At 42.0% G+C, this 17,745-nt stretch overlaps 1 protein-coding gene across 1 annotated transcript in view; it reads right to left on the minus strand.

Annotated features, from left to right (window-relative positions):
• Positions 1-17,745, minus strand: part of ERCC2 (ERCC excision repair 2, TFIIH core complex helicase subunit) — a 2,230,202-nt gene that overhangs the window by 116,987 nt on the left and 2,095,470 nt on the right. The window contains exon 21 of the mRNA XM_044070725.1: positions 11,402-11,545. Coding sequence (XP_043926660.1) covers positions 11,402-11,545 — 144 coding nt within the window. The remainder of the gene's footprint in view (positions 1-11,401; positions 11,546-17,745) is intronic.

Below are 17,745 nucleotides of genomic sequence, written 5' to 3' on the forward strand. Positions count from 1 at the left end.
GAGACACAGAGCTCCATTGATCTGGTGGGGATGATATTTCTCCTTTTTAGGGGGGAGATAGAATTTGCAGGGTTTGGGATCTGAGAGTGAAATGGCGAAATGTCTGTGGGTTTTGGAGTTTTTTGTATATCAGGGATTTTTAGTTTTGTTTGATCAGGGTTTAAACCCCAGTGGTCTAAGAGTTTCCAAGAATTTTTAAAGAATTGTCTTTTGTGTCCTTGCGTGATTTTCTCTTTTCTTGAGCATTTTATGGAGTTATGAGGTGATGTCTGTTTTTGCTTGCTAGTAAGTTTTCATCAAAAGTTCTTCCCTCAGATTTTTGCTCTGTCATGAGTTTTTGCTAGTAGTGATCTGAGATGCGAGTTTGTTGTAGGATTTTTTATGATGGACGGAACCCGGGCGCCTGCCTTTTTGGTGGAAAGTTTGTGATTTGTGGGATTGCTTGATCCATACATTCCTGGTGGAAGAGGCATTTGAGAAATTTGGGGTATGCTTGATCGTTACATTCCTGGGTTTCCCACTGTGAAGCGGGGGTGAAGAAGGATACCATCCCAGTCTTAAGTGGTTGGTTTTCTTCGGGGGCCTCTTCACTGTGGTCTTTTTGCTGGGGTTGGGGGCCAGGATGTCGCGGATCCTCTCCAGTTCACCAGCCAGGGGATTTGGAGAGGGATGCCAGATTTTATACTCATTTTGTGATGAGCATTTCTAACCCATGTTTATGATGTTTGTCCCTAGTATGTATTTTCTGGTCTTGTATTGTTTCTCCTCTTTTGTTCCATAGCACTTGTTGCTATGAACTAGGGGAGTTTAGTAGCTCTAGGGTGCTGGGGCGAGTAGGAACCTTCTTGGTAATTTGGGTAGTCTTGAGTCACCCAGTATGATGGTACCAGGAGAACATTCATACTCTGCTGTGTCTGTTTCCAGGCTGTGTGGGTTCTCCAGCAGGCATGCAGTGTTCTGTAGGGCATGCACCTGCCAATTTAAGGCAGTTTATGGATGGTTATGAGCACCTGGATGGTCTCGACCTGGAGGAGGATGCCACTAACCTGGAGGTGTGGACCTCGCTTTGTGGATGGATACTCCTTCACTGATTTGTAGTGAGGTCCGGATTTTGGGGCGTTACAGAGTGCTGGGGGATGTGATAGTGCCTTTGTGCTCTCAGGGCCTTGAACCAGGTTTCAGTCACAGCACAATTGTCACAGTTCTCCATGCTGCATCGAGCTTGATGCATCTTGAAGTTTAGCGCATCTTGTTTTGGCGTTTTTGCACTCCAGTTTTCTCCATTTTGTTTTTTCTCCATTTTGGTTTCTAGGGTGGAGCCTTGCCTAAGGCAGCATGCCTTGAGAAAATTGCAGTATGGGGTGGTGGCAGCAAGGCCAGCAGCAAGCCATCCCTCAAGCATAGGACGGCTTGTCTTATGCAGATGGACATTGACGAACATACATGATGACACCAGACTTAGAATATTGACCAATTATTAAAGCTGATCATAAGCTGATCATTGTTGTGTCTTGGCATCATTTGGTACTGGTTAGGGCTCAGGGTCGAGATGGCCTGGCCTCTGCTATCCCCAGGCTCCTCTCTCTATCTCTCTCATGTGGTCAGGAGGATGCGTCTCAGGTGTTTCCACACACGCTGGACACAATGACAGAGTTGGACTGTGCTTGCTGTGGAGTGACCTGGTGCTTGTGTTCACCTTGGCCGGATTCCTCTGCGCCACGACGGGCAGCCACTCTTGTCTTCTTTTTGTGTTCCAGTCTGGTGGTGGGGCGTCAGTGTCTGATGACATTGTGTTGGCCTTAAGCTTGTGTTTGGGCTGACACACTGGCTTTGAGAACTATGTGTTTGCATGTCTATGTCTTGCTTGAGTGTTGCTTGGGTGTCTGCTTTGGTCTGCTCCCTCTTTTTTGTTTTTAGATTTGTGCAGTGCCTCGGTATGTGTGTTTATTTTGTGTGTTTGTTTGTTGTTTTTAGTTGTGATAGTCTATTATGAAACTGGTTTGTGGTTGATAAGTGGTTCCTTTCTCTCTCTCTCTTGCCAGTCCTGAGTTGAGAGAGATCAGCCTCCAGTTTGGCTATATAGTTGCATCTCTCACATGCATTTGTGTTTTGCGGGAGAAGAATCTTCCTCTTTTCAGCGCAAGATTTTCTGGTACTAGGCCTTCTGGCCTCCAAAATGACATTCATCACAGCTTTAGTGAGAGGCGCGTTTTGTATGATTACATTATCTGCCATGCTGCCAGATTTAAGGTCTTTAGTTGGCTGTGCAGGATCTGATTGTTTTGTTGGGACAGTAGATGAGGTCATTTGAGGCAAGGTCCAAGCTGCGCATTGAGATAAGTTCCTTAGGATTGGATACCAGTACTGGCGGGGCCAGTATGGGGCAATCAGGATCATCTTTGGCTTCTCTTGTCTGACCTTTAGGAGTACCTTGGGGAGGAGAGACAGTGGAGGAAAGGCTTATACTGGTAAGCTTTTCCAGCTGAAAGATAGGGCGTCTACTTTCCATGCTTGCCTGTGATAAGTCCTTGTGCAGAATCTTTTTAGTTGGTAGTTGTGAGGAGAGGCAAATAGATCTATATCTGGGCATCCCCATTTCCTTGTTATCATGCTGAAGACTTGTGGATGCAATTTCCACTCGTAGGGATCCACGAGGTTTCTGCTTAGTTCGTCTGCCAGAGTATTTATCTTTCCTGGCAGGAATTGTGCCTGCAGATGTACTTGGTAAGTCAATGCTGTGTCCCACAAAGTCATTGCTAGTCTGCAAATGGGGTAAGAATGAGTGCCTCCCTGCTTGTTTATATACCACATGACCGTGGTGTTGTCTTGTCTATCAGTAGTTGCCCCGGATGAAGTAGGTCCTTGAAGGCTGTCAGGGCATTCTGAACAGCTAGCATCTCTTTTTGACTGATATGTAGATGCATTTGGATTGCGGACCATGTGCCTTGAATACATCTTCCTGCCATGTGGGCCTCCCAGGCATAATTTGATGCATCCGTTGTTAATGTCTGCCTGGCTGTGTGTAAAGTGAATGGCTGTCCCTTGTTCTGGTGACAAGCCTTCGCCCACCATCGAAACTCCTGTTGCAGGCAGGGAATTAGGGTAATTATTGTTTCCAGGCTGTGGCAATGTTGAGTCCAAACACTTTTTAGGTACCATTGAAGTTTCCTCATATGCAGTCTCGCATATGGAATTAGTAGAATGCAGGATGCCATGAAGCCCAAAGCCTGCAGAATTTTTCTTGCAGATAACTGGGCCTTAGTTGCCAACAGGTTGAAATAGGTAGTCAGTTGCTTTTGTTTGTCTGGCGTGAGATAAGCCATCTGGGAAGTTGTATTTAAGCTTGCACCCAGGAATATTATCTCTTGAGAGGGTACTAGTTTTGATTTCTTTTCATTGACTGTGTACCCTAGGCCTGTTAGAAATCGCTTTACAAACGCCAGATGCTGTAGTAGAATGTCCTTGTTCTCTGCTTGAATGAGGCAGTTGTCCAAGTAAGGATATATTTGTATTCCTCTTTGTCTGCAGATTGCAATTACTGGTGCCAGGCACTTTGTGAACACCTTGGGCGCAGTAGATAAAGGGCAGTGCAGAGAATTGGTAATGCATTGAGCCAGCTTTGAATCCGAGGTATCTTCTGCATGTATGTCTGATTGGGACATGCAGATATGCCCATGCAGGTATGCCTCTTTTAGGTCTAAAGTCACAAGCCAAGCCTTCTTGCCCAGCATGGGCAGAAGTTGCTGTAGAGTCAACATTTTGAATTTTGGTATATCCAGATATGTGTTTATTATGTATTTATTTATTTTATTTTACATTTGTTGACCGGGATAATCCGTCTGGATACATGTCCATTTTCAGCGGAGGCCCGGGAAGAAAAGTTTAGAATAGATAGGTCCAGTATTGGTCTCCAGGTGTTGTCCTTTCTTGGTACCAAGAACAGTCTTGAATAAAATCCTCGTCCCTGCTCTTGCTCTGGTACTTGTTGAATGGCCATCATGTCCATGAGGGATGAGACTTGCTTTTGTGCCTCTGTCCATTGATGTTTTGGCAGGTCTGGCCAACTGTTTGTCCTTGGTAGGGTATGGAAGTGAAATTTGTAGCCTTGCGACACTATGTCTAGGACCCATTTGTCCTGTGTTATAATGTGCCAATTTTGAGAAAGAAGTGCTAGTTTCCCCCTAAAGGTGCTGCCAGAAGATAAGTGCTTGGTGCAGACAGGGGGAAGTCATTGGGACTGTTTCCTGTATGGCTGTGATTTGTCTTCTCCACTTTTGGAGGTAGAAGCACCCCATTGTTTAGACCTGTATGAACCTTGGGGCTGGGTCTGCCTCTTGGGCATCTGTATCTGCCCCTTTGTGGTCTGTCTGACACTGGAAAGGACCAATTCTTTGTTAGCCAGTGTCTGCTAAATCTTGGAGGCTGTACCTGTAAGAAATCTTTAACCATTTGCATTTATTTAGATTTGTCCTCCATTTTCTTTAACACCTCTTCTGCTTTAACACCAAACAAGGTATCATACTGTAAAGGAACATCTTATAATTTTGCTTTGACATAATCAGACAGATTTTGTTCCTTTAACCAAGCATGCCTCCTGATGACAGAACCCGTAACAGCGGCCCTGCAGGAGGCCTCCAAAGAATCAAAACCACATTGCAAAGTATGTTTTCCAACTTGTTCAGCCGCATGCAATACATCCTGCATTTGTTTGTTTTCTGCACATTTAGAATTTATCAACATTTTCTGTTTAAGCAGTGACATAATATATTGCTGATATTTGAGCATATGAAACTGACAATTTCAAGCCCTTACAGCCAAGGTAGCAGAAGTGTAAATCTTTTTTCCCCATCTGTCCAATGCCCTAGGGGGGGTAGATTTTTTTGCAGTGGAGGCTTTGACCCCTTTGGGACCCTGAGAGATAGTTTCTGGGTCAGCAGCAGGGTTTTTGAAAATTAATTTATGAGAGTCAGGAACCCTATAGTACCTGTCCGGCTTAACAGGAGCTGGAGGTAGAGAGTCAGGGGACAGACTGGACTCTGAAAATACATCATCTACAATGTCTAACACAGGTGGAATAGCTAGGGGCCTGTGTTGTGGTAGTAAAAGGAAGTCTCTGAGCCTTTTCTTAAATTCTGAAAAATCTTGGCTCTCCCAGTGGAAATGCTCCCTCATGGTATGCAAAGTTTCCCTAAAAGAGTAATCCTCAGGAGGAGAGGCTGAAGGGATAGATTCTTCAGCATCAGAATCCTCATAGGGAGGAAGAGAGTATTTCTGATCAGAAGAGGAATCAAATGAAATGGAAAACTGATCTGAAGATTCATATTCTGTCTCTTGCCTAGGTCTTTTATCTGGAGGGGGATGGGAACCCCTGATCACAGTAATTAGGTCTTCGGCCATTTTGAGCATCTGTTTTTTGGATATGGAGGCCTGTCCATGAGGCTGTTGTACTTGTTTCATTGTCTTTAAAGGTGCTTTAGTCTTTGCCTTTGAAGCTGAAGTCATTTTAATGTACAATTGAGTAGGTCTGAAAACACCCTCAGAAGCCAATGCCTGCTCAGCGGCTCCAGACCCATCTGAGGGAATAGTCTCCGAAGGCCCAATACCTTGAGCTTCCAGTGGCCTAGTTGACTCCACGTGGGAGTCGGTAGTGGCCTGCGGGTCTAAAGTAGCGGGCATCAGGGGCTGTGAAGGCACCTCACTGAGAACCGGCGACTGGCTTAGAAGAAGCCTCGTCGTCGGTTTTGGACCTCGGATGCCTGTCTTTTTCTTTGTGTTTCTTGTGAATTCCGGTAGTCGGAAGGCTATCCGACGACATTCTATAATTAAATCTTCTGCCAAAATAGTGAAATGCAAAACCGTTCCGACGTGTAGTTGGTTAAATCTAGCACAAAACCAACAACTAGCAACGTTGTGGTCAGGGCCTAGGCAAGGAATACAGTAAGAATGAAAGTCCTTATGAGGTATTTGCTTCCCACAAGAAATACAATTATTAACTTTTTCTGACATCGGTCTGGAGCAAGAAAAAAGTTTCCCCAATGGGGTACTTACCTTTAAATGAAGACTTCGGATCTGAAATTCGAACACGACAATCTCAGGAGTCGGCCGACCGGCACTTGCGAACTGCTTATGCTTCGGGCACCGCGCGTCAAGAAAGACTGAAGAAAATGGCATCTGCTGCATCTTTTATACCCCTGGTGCACTGATGTCAGGGAAGAGGCGACAGCAACCGACGCCGGACCTAGACTTTGGAATTCAGGCCGACTGCGGGTTGCCTGCCAGCAGGATAACCCAAGTGTAATGACTGCAACAGTGAAACACAAAGAACTTCTAGGTTCTGGGCTGTGGACAGCACCCATGCCTTACCAGGCTATACTTCATTCCACACATTCCAACCCCAAAATGAGATCAGGAAGACTAAGGGTGGTGGAGTCTCTATCTTCACTAAGGATAGGCACACCTCCAGACTGGTTTGCCAGCAAGATGCACTGGAACACCCATCCAGGTTATAGTCAGCTACAGACTCCCCTCTATGACTCAGGACACCTAGTCCTCCTACCTGGACCTACTTGACTCCATCAAGGTACTCCCTTAACACCCTGATCCTTGGAGACTTCAACTACCCCACCACAGACTGGGCGAACTATTCCTGCACTAATGCACTAACATACAGAGAAGGTAAGAACTCGTGCAGCCCATTTGTTGATGTGTCATATGATTGTATATATATATATATATATATATATATATATGTACAAACACACATATATATATATATATATATATATATATGCACACACACACACACACACACACACACACATATATATATATATATATATATATATATATATATATATGCACACGCACACACACACACACACACATATATATATATATATATATATATATATATATATATATATACATATATATATATATATACATATGTGTGTGTGTGTATAAACATACATACATATATTTTTTATTTTACATTTATTAACCAGAGGTGTCTGAGCTGAAAAGGCCCTTTTTCAGCAGAGGCTGGGGGAGAAAAGCTTCACATAGAAAAATTACAGATATGTTTAGGTATTTAGACATGATCAGTATACACACAAATTACAATAGACATGTTTTTACAGTGGTATGTAGCACATCAACAGTTACACTGGAGAGAATAAACAAGAAAATATTAATTTAAAAATAAATGTAATTAATAGATTTGTGGTGTACAGCTGAAATTTGGAACATAGGTGGAATACATACATAGTACACAGGTTACAGTGCATACACTGTACATTAGCAAGTGTTTGTAAGAGTGAAAACTGTTATCAAGAACTCTAGGTTTAGTATGTGTACCTTATTCGCGTTCATTAGTTCGGGGAGTAGTCATGGCACTGCCAACTTTGCTTGAGATGTTGCCTAATGAGGTTTTTAAAGGAGGCTTTGGATGATGTGTTTTGTATGCTAGTGGGGAGAGAGTTCCATTTTTTAGCCACTGAACTACTATATAGTGCGTCTCCAAAGCTATTGTAGCTGTTTGTGACTTCTAGTAGAAGTTTGCTTGATGACATAAGAGGCCTTTTGGCTGAGTGATGTTGTACTAGGTTTTTGAGGGAAGGACACTTATTGGGGAGTTAATAGAATGACAGAGGCAGAGCTGATTGCAAGTTAGGAGGTTGGCAGTTCAAGCCAGTGGAGCTGTCTCAAAGCAGTATAGTGATGAGTTCTATATGAGCAATTTGCAGCAAAGCAGGCAATTCTGTTATAGCAGGCTTCCATTTTGCTTAGTTCAGTTTTGTTGAGATTAGTCAGAATGGGAGATGCATGAGATAGGGTAGATAGAAGTTGGGAGCGAGCAATGGCTGATCTTGTGTTGCTGGTAAGAAATGGTTTGATACGTACAGTGATCCCAGTTTGGCATGTACTTTTTTAATAGTTAAGGTGAGATGACTATCAAATTTTAGGTGGTAGTCTATGGTTATTCCCAATAGCTTAGCCTGTGCCACTGGAGCGATTGGAGTAGGATTTGTGGAGTAGATAGTGAATTGACTGTTATCAGTGTTTTTGTTAGAACTGGTTATAATCATAAGCTGAGTTTTCTTTGGATTGAGGATAAGTTGGGCTTTGATTAGGTAGTTTTCAATGTCAGAGAATGCTAGTTGAGTTGTTTGCAGGAGGGTGGGAATGTTTTGTGCAGCACAGATTAAGGTAGTGTCATCTGCATACTGAATGATAGATGCATGCTGTGTGGAGGTATGGAGGTCATTTGTGAAGGTTGTGAATAGTAGTGGTCCTAAGACAGAACCCTGTGGGACTCCTATAGTTATGGGCAGATGAGGGGAGAGAGAATTTTCCCATTTCACAGCTTGGTACCTGTCAGTTAAGTAACTTTGGAACCAGGTAAGAGTGGAATTTGATAGGTGATTTTGGTTTAATTTGTTTAGCAGGATTTGGTGCGAGACTGTGTCAAATGCTTTGGACATATTCAAGAAAAGAGTTGACACCCGCAGGCCTTTGTTTCTAAGACGGTTTACTGTGTCTGTGAAGCAGAGGGGGGCTGTAGTTCTACTATGGGCAGGCCTGAAACCATGTTGAGTAGGTGACAGGATGTTGCTGTCTAGGAGATATTTTAGCACCTGGGTATGGATGCATTTTTCTACGATTTTGGCCAGGGGGGAAGAGTACAGCAATGGGTGTGTAGTTATTAAATTCTGTGGAAGTCCCGCCTTTATGTATGGATGTAACATAGAATATTTTCCAGAGTTTGGGCACATAGTTTTCAACAGTTGATCTGTTTATGAGAGTGGAGATTGGGATAGCAATAGCATCTGCTGTGAGTTTCAAGAAATAGCTGGGGAGCAGGTCGGCTGCTGTTGAAGTTTTTAGTTTGGAGAGCATGCTTTTGATTGAAGCGGTGGAAACTATTTTGAGGGCAAAGCTTGTATTAGTGTAATTTCTGTTGGGGGTGATGGTGAGGTTGGAACTGTCCTGTGATACTAAGGATAGACTTGAGTTCACAAAGTTGGAGATGAATTGTGTTTCGATGGGAACTTTAGTGTCGGGGGTGGTTGGTTTGGGGGTAGCCTTTTGGGTGGGTTTTAATAGCTGGTCTACATTTTTCCAAAATATTTGGGGGTTGTATTGGTATTTAGTTTGCAATGTTGTGGAGTAGGATTTTTGTCTAGCCTAATGCATTTGTTTGCACGGTACTTAGTAAGGCTTTGTATGTCTTTGTTTTTTTTATAGTAAAGCCAGGCAGTGTCTCTGAACTTGAGAATTTGTTTGGTCTCTTTACTGAGTCAGGGGTTTGTAGAGGTTCTAACCTTGATTTTGTGCAGTGCAGCGGCTGTGTCTAGGTATTGTAGAAATGTTTTGTTGAAATATGCTACAGCCTGGTCAAGTGGGAGGGTTTTTAGGGGGGTCCAGTCACAGTTACAAAGTAAAGTATTGAGGACCTCAGGAGAGAAATTTTTTGTTTCTCTAGTGGATTTACACTTAGTGGTTTTGCATATGCTTGTTCTACTACGTATAAGTTATATTATGTTGTGGTCACATAAGGTGTCTGGGAAACTGTCTGTGTGGGGGTACAATGTGGGGTTGTTAGTTACGACCCAGTCAAGGATGGATTCCTTTTTAGATTTTTTTATCACATCTAGATGGAATTTGGACTAGCTGCTGGTAGCTACGAAGATTTATTATATTACTTGATGGTTCTGATATACAGGTGAACCAACCTAGGTTGAAATCCCCCAGAATAAGGGTTTCTTGTGAGTATGTGGAAGAACACCAGGATAAGAAGTCTTCAAGGCTAGCAGGTGTATTACCAGGTGGAATATAGATCACAACTGTGGTGATGACCTTTTTAGGGTGAAGTTGAAGTTGTGAGATAAGTATGTCCCAATTATTGGGGGAGGGGTAGGAGTTTGGTATTTGATGTAAAGTTAAGTTGGACTTGTACAGTAAGGCATTTCCACCCCCTTTACGAAGTAGTCTGTCTTGTCTAACGATATTGTAGCTGGTAGGGAGAACTTCTGAGTTAGCTATGTTTTTATTTAGCCAGGTTTCTGTTAAAGCAACTATGTCTGGAGAGTAGTGTGCTATTGTGGCCTGGAGTTCGGGTAATTTATTTTTGATACTTCTAATATTAATATTTAGCATTAAAAGATGGTTGGTTTTGCTGCTGCTGTTGATTTGCCCAAGGATGAAGATAGTGGGGTATTATGTTCTGACAATTGTGTTGGAGCAGTTTGTGTTGGACAGGATGGATTTGGGCCTGGGTTGGGTGGATGTCCCCACTTACGATGAGCCTGGTGTTAAAATGGTGATACAGATGTTGGAGTTTGGTGATGAGTGTGAGAAAGTATTATGTTTTTTAGGAGTAGGAATGAGAGCATATGTGTTTAGTTCTGAATTGGTCTGTTATGTAGTTCTTGAACAATTGTGTTATGAAGAATTATGAGAAGACAAACTAGACTTAGTTGTGTGATAGTCAGGGTTATAAAGTTTAAGTTGGTTCTAGGTGGAGGTATGGATAGGAATTATAGGGTTGCACTATATGTGGATGGGTAAGTAGTGTGGGGTGATGTAATAATGCCTAGCGGGAATGAGAGTGGTTGGGAGTATTTTGTGGTGGAGCAAGTGGGTGTGGTGTAATGTGATCTGACTTGAGGAGCTGTGATTAGTGGAGGTGATGTCAGGTTGAGCTGTGGGTGTGGTTGTGACTACTACAGATGTAGAGGTAGTGGGGGCAGGAGAGCAGAGAGAGCCTGAGCATTAGCGAGGGCAAATGGAGCGAGGCAGAGCCCACCAAGACAATAGTAATGGGCAGCAAAAATAAGTGTTACTTTACAAATCTGAACACTTTAAACACATTCCTGAGGTCTAATGGCTTACCAGCAAGCAGAATTCAATTGCTGAAGAGCACTTGTGTCCTGGTGGGAGACTAGTAATTTAAAGTTGGGCAAGTCTGGCTTGGATTGATTTGCTGCATCTACATGCGTGGGTAAATTAATTTAGATGGTTAACTCATGCAAAAGGCGCAGCAGCTTTAAGATGCTATGTGCTTTTCAGATCCAAGCAGATCCATATCATGTACCTTCATTAAAATGCAAAAGAGAAACATTGTCATAAACTATAAGTTTCTTGATTTACAGTTGAGAAATGTATTTACTTAACTGCAACATGCCTATTTTTGAGCTTAGTCACCCTGTTTGAAGAGTGTGTTAACTATGATGTTCACATTACTTCTTTTGTGTGAATACAACAGGAAAACAGATAATGTTATGGCTCAGAGGGAAGTGGACAATATTTGACACCCAGCTCGGTTGTCCCACAGCTTTGTCTAAAAGCAAAACACTTCACATGCTCACTGGCTTTGAAATGTAAACAATACTTCTCTCACCTTGTCAGCAAAAATCATCAAACCATAGTCCGTTTTGCCACGGATGGCCCTTCCAACACACTGAGCTGCATGACGCATTGCATCAAATGTCAGAAAATCATTTTCACGTATTTGGAATTGATCCCTCAGGTATTCAAGACGAGCCTGCAAAACAGAAGACAGAAAATTTAAAACAACCTTCCCTCCTGGCCAGTGTTACAAAACCAAAAGAAAACATCAAACTGGGATGCATCTTCTCTACAATTTATGGGCCTCATTTACAGTGGATATAAAAAATGTACACACCCCTCTTAAAATGCCAGGTTTTTGTGATATAAAAAAAAAATGAGACCACAACCCACGACTGACCAGCAGCTCCGGGAAGATGGGAATGACCACTGCCTGAGGATACAGGCAGCTCTGTCTGTCCACATGGGTGACACCTAAAAGCAGCATTCGGTGGTCATCCTATGGAGTTCTGGGCTAACCAGTCTTGTGCTACCATACTGTATTTGCACTGAGAATAAAAGGAAAAGGAACATGTGGAGGCACGTTTCCCCAAAGGGAGGATGGAGGCATGCTCCCCCAGAGAGATAGGATGGAGGCACACTTCTCCCAAGAGATAGGAACTGTGGGGGTGGAGGAGCAACTGAGGAGACCTCCCCCCAAGACATAGGAACTGTGGAGGTGGAAGAGCAAATGAGGAGATTCGCCCCCAAGAGATAGGAACTGTGGAGGGGTGGAGGAGCAAACTGAGAAAAGGAGACTTAATGGCATCTAACTTAATTTGCCAACACAATCCCACAACTATTGTGAAGTTTTCACTCTGGGATCCTTACAATACATTACTCAGGACAAAAAAGAATGTCTAAATATAAAGCATTACTTTTATTTTTAGATGTAACAACACAAAAAATGTTACCTAATTCTCAGATTTAGGTTTCTTTTTTTTTTAGCAGATCCAGACAAGCACTTCAGGTAGTGCAAGTTGCAGAATGCACCACTTATGCACTATAACAAGCAAACCTAACTTTATTAACTTGCACCAAAATGATTTAAAACCAGTACAAAGCTCTCATTAATAAAATGGTAACACCTAAAGAAACGTCACGAATACATGCACCATTACCTTTGAATGTAGTTACATTATCAAATGTTTGTGTGCGCACCACCTTAAACACATTTCCAATGTTTTACATTTCTTTTATAATAAAAAAATAACTGCATCACTTCTGGGTATTCCAAGAAACATTATTCAACTTTCACATAGAATATTATGCCATTGATACTGTATGCAAACGGAAATGTCCATCGATAATCTGTGTGTTTATCTAAAGAAGGAGCAATGAGTAATTAATTGATATGATTTTTACCCCAGACTCTAAACTTTCTTGTATAACTGAAACAGGTTTGTTCATAGGTATATACTAGGATAACGACTAAAATGATCCTTAAAAGCCTAGCCGTGCAACCTAAATGTGACCCACAAATCTGATTTACATTTGTTTGATTTAGTGACTGCTTTTGTCCATCAGAGACATAGGGATCACACTGGGGTGAATTTTCGATTACGCATCCATTCGTCCAAGTTGCACTTAAATAGGGATAGGGAAGAACTCTGCTTCACATGAATGGAGAGCCTGTTCCAGAGAATGGGAATTCCCTGAGAAATGTTTCTGTCTCTTCAACATGGGCCTGTCTATGTTGCAAGCAAAATGTAGGTCTTTTAATCTATTAGCTCTGATGGTGTTTGTTTTGCTTTTTTTTTCCCTTTTAACCTTGCTAGTATGAGTGAGAACACAATATGTGACGTCACTACCTCTGTTGTCATATAGTTCTCATTATGTCTTCCTTACTGACTGCCAGCGGTCTACTTCCATTGTAACATAGTGCTTGTTATGTCCTTCTTATTGGCTGGAATCACAGATAAGTTGCCGGTTACAACTCTGACATTAGACATTCTACAACTAGAAATTACATTCCCAGCTACCATTTCATAAGTATCACAACCACTTAAGGTATGGATAGCGCAGCTTTTGAGACCATAGATTTACTGCACTTTACAGCATTCATACAGCTAAAGGTTGCTCAAATTTAAAATGTCTATTTCTCAGTGGTTTGGCTGCTATCTCATTTTTATTTTAGAGTTTTCAAGAAGTACATTTATTCTTCCGTTAATAAAGGTATGACAAATTCATTCCTTTACCTCCTTTATTTCCTTCTTCACTCATGCCTCACAGGGTTCACAGCAGAGGGAAATATGTTCTAAATAGCTTAAATCTGCAGAAGTAAAAATAGCATTTGAAATGCCGGTAGAAGGAATTATGGAAGTAGTCCTGTTAACCGTAATAACTTTTCTCCCATTGAACAATATGGTTTTTACTGCAAACATTTTGCTTTTTTTTTGGTGCTTCCAGTAATCGGCTTCCTCGTTAAAGCAGTAGGGTCTGAATGATTTAATCTGGTAGCTAATGCAGTGGATTAAGGCTGTGAACTGTTGTCGAGCTGCTTTCTGTGCTAGTGGCTTTGATTCTTTTTCAGTCTTCATTTGCCTTCTGTGTGACCCTGAGCAAGTCAATTAACCTGACAGCACATTGGGTCAATTATTGTGAATTTTAGCTGGGCTCCTTCACACACTCTGAGTGCATGATTAGTACCTCTCTATGAATCCACTACAAGGAACCTTCTGCCTTTGTATTACCCCTTTTAAGCAGTAGGTATATCACATTTATCAAGAAGATCAGCCCCTCCCTGTAGTGATGTAGGTCAAAATGGTACCAAACGTAGTGTAAGGTCTATCTTCTAATGTTCTTGTGAGTGAGTTTATGCAGACAAACTAAGTCTCTTACATTCAACAATACCTTACCCCATCTTTTTTCTTGAAAATGACAAAACGCTGCTCTGCTGAGTAGTAGCATATTAGTTGAGCTACGTATCGTTAAGTCCCTGGAAGAATTAAAAATGTCAGTTTTCTGTATTTTGTGTTCCAAACATATTATATACACATCTGGAAGGAGTTCAAAACAGCTGCTGTTTAACTCGTTTTCATGTTCATGAGCAGCTACTAGGCCTGTGGTCAAGGAGACTGTTGAGGAGCCTGTCCAAGATTCTGGAGCACCTTAAAGTAGGGGCTGGTTGAGTGACTATGAAAAGCTTCTCAGTAACAAGTTACAGCCTAAAGCCTCTACATTAAATAACAAAATCACACAAGAAACTTTGTACCTGGGTGGGCTTGAACCACCAACTTTTCAGTTAGCAGCTGATCAGTATAAATGAATAAGTCACACAGAGATGTGCACAAGCCCTCCAAAAGTACAACAATGTGGCAGTATTCAATAACATATGGATTTGAAATAAGGATTGTAACAACTGTAACCCTAAGCATCCTAAAAGATGGATAGATCTTAGACCTCCATGTACTTGTGACACATAAGGTTATGTATTTCAGTGAACCATTTAATCATACAGGTTATCAGCTACAGTTCTTAACATGGCATAGGACTATGGAACCGTGCTGTTATTCATACTGGTTTAGGTCACTGTGTGAAAAGCGCAATATGTTCAGTTCTTGGGGAGGTTGTTTACTCATATAAATATAAACAAATTAATATATTAAATATAGGCTATACATTAAAGCTCTAAATCAGCTGAACAGTATCAAACTCCATCTCTGCACTGCCCACCTCAGGCATACCTTAAAAGACTGACAATCCAACAACTCTCTTACTGCCAACATCATCAAGGGAACAGTTCAATACAAATAAATGAAACACTAGCATGTTAAACTACAGAGCTTTACTATGAACTCTGTGTTGCACTTAATTTAAAATAGTTTTTTTTCTCTAAAAACTGCATTTTACCTGATTTTGGCCTAGCACTCAAGTGTGGGGTCATTTATTGCACTGTTGTGATTATTTTGCTGCTTGTGTATCTCTGTCACCTTTAAATTACAACAAAAAGAAAAAAAAACAAAAAAAATCTTGCTTTATTCCCACTTTCTGAAAATTAAGAAAGTTCAGTTACAGATTTGCTGTTCTGAACTGTTTGGAAGTTTCTAGAAGGCCAGTGCTTGCTTGGGCTAAAGGGAAGTCTCTGTGTTCACCAGTGGGAGTGGTTAACACTGAACAGCCTGCCTGTCCCTGGAGGAGTGGTTACTACCTAGAAGCTGTAGTTTTATTAGCCATTTTGGGTCAATTCTAAACTCCTTGATCTGTCTCTCTTAAAACCTGGCTGTCTCGTGGTTTTGGCGTCTTTTCAGGCTTGCTAGTTGTTGCTGAAGCACCTACCAAGGGAAGAAAACGCTGAGAGAAGAAAAGGAGCCACTTTTGTGATTTTAAGTATTTTCTTCTGATTTTTTGTTAAGTTTTACTGCTTTGCCGCCTACTTTTTGGTATTTTCCGGCTTGCTAAAGTTTATATCTGTAACAGTAACAGTACTTGGAACACATCTAGAGCCTGTTTACTGCATTTCCTGTGTTGCACTTAATTTAAAATTGTTTTTTTCTCTAAAAACTGCATTTTACCTGATTTTGGCCTAGCACTCAAGTGTGGGGTCATTTATTGCACTGTTGTGATTATTTTGCTGCTTGTGTATGCCTGTTACCTTTAAACTACAACAAAAAGAAAAAAAAAACAAAAAAATCTTGCTTTTTCCCCCACTTTCTGAAAATTAAGAAAGTTCAGTTACAGATTTGCTGTTCTGAACTGTTTGGAAGTTTCTAGAAGGCCAGTGCTTGCTTGGGCTAAAGGGAAGTCTCTGTGTTCACCAGTGGGAGTGGTTAACACTGAGAGGCCTGCCTGTCCCTGGGGGAGTGGTTACTACCTAGAAGCTGTAGTTTTATTGGCCATTTTGGGTCAATTCTAAACTCCTTGATCTCTCTCTCTTAAAACCCTGCAACTCTCTTTTTGCGTGGTTTTGCACACTGAGCAGCGTCGGGCAGCGCCGCCTAAACAGGTTTAAACTATTCCAGGCTCCACAAAGTCTGCTCTTCACTTTTTCTCTTAGAACTGTTCAAACTCTCAAAGTAATCACTCTATTCTCTTTCTAAAGCCCTGTACTTGCTCAGCTCTTATAAGGAAACACTAACTAACTAAAGCACTACACCCTCCTTGACTTCTCATAAGTATTAGGCTCCCGATTGGTCCTTCCTGATCAAGTGAAAAATCAGTTCCCTTCCCTAATCTGATCAGTAAAAAAACAGTTCCCTATACTAATCTGGTATGTCCAAGGGTCAGTTTCAAGGTTACTCTCCAGTCCAGCTGGTGAATCTGGGAATTTTGAGGCAATGTTACAATTGCCTTATGTACACAGACAACCCTCTCCTCCTTCCAACAAACTCTAATACATGTGAGAGATGCAGTTACACAGCCAAACTGGAGGCAGAGCTCTCTCAACCCAAGACTGGCACAGTCAGTCAGGAGGAAAAGGTAACCACCCACAACAAAAATCCAGTCTCACACAGACCTATTGCATCTGCATACCCAACACATAAACACACAAAAACATACTCGGAGGCTCTAAATAAAAATCTGCCTAAACAGCAAAGACCTCCTAAGCAGATATCCAAGCAACAGCCACCCCTCAACAATACCCACGAATCACATATCTCACAAAATCAGTGTGCCTCACAGTCACAGCCCTTAAGGCCAAACAACACACCAAATACACTTGTTATAGGGGACTCTATTGTCCGGCACACTGACGTCCCACTCACCAGACTGAACAAGGAGAAGGTCACTGTAAGCTGCCTGTCGGGTGCCAGTATCCACCACATAACGCAAGCACTCAGGTCTGGAGCTCTGGAGCATTTCTCCCCGGGCCTCCGCTGAAAACAGGCTCTGTGGAACCTAGTCGGACATTCCCGGTCAACAAATGTTAAATAAATAAATAAATAAATAAAAATAAATAAAAGGTCACTCCAAAGCAAGTACAAGTATGACTCCGTCATTGTCCATGCTGGTGTGAATGACCTGAGACGTACCTCCCTGGACTACATGAAAAGAGACAGAGGAGATCTCTTGACCATGTAGCCCAGGCTGGTATGACCCTGACCTTGAGTAGCATCTTGCCCTCACCAAGAATGATGCTACAGTATAAAGACAAAATGATCAGTTTCAACAAATGGCTAAAGTATTGGTGTCATTCAAAGGGGATCCAGTGTCTGTCAGCCTGGGATGACATGCTCAACAAGCCATGTTGCTTCGCTAGGGACGGCTTGCACCTGTCACCCTTAGGCTTTCGTATACTGGCCAAGGCTCTTGCCACCCCCATAGTGCCTTTTTTAGGCAAGGCTCAAAGGACAAACCCACCTCCATAGACAACCCAAGGATAAAAAAACTAAAGGTAATGCTACTCAATGCCAGAAG

This window comes from Protopterus annectens, chromosome 1.part0 (assembly GCF_019279795.1).
Source record: "Protopterus annectens isolate FY-2018-M chromosome 1.part0, PAN1.0, whole genome shotgun sequence".
Taxonomy (NCBI): domain Eukaryota; kingdom Metazoa; phylum Chordata; order Ceratodontiformes; family Protopteridae; genus Protopterus; species Protopterus annectens.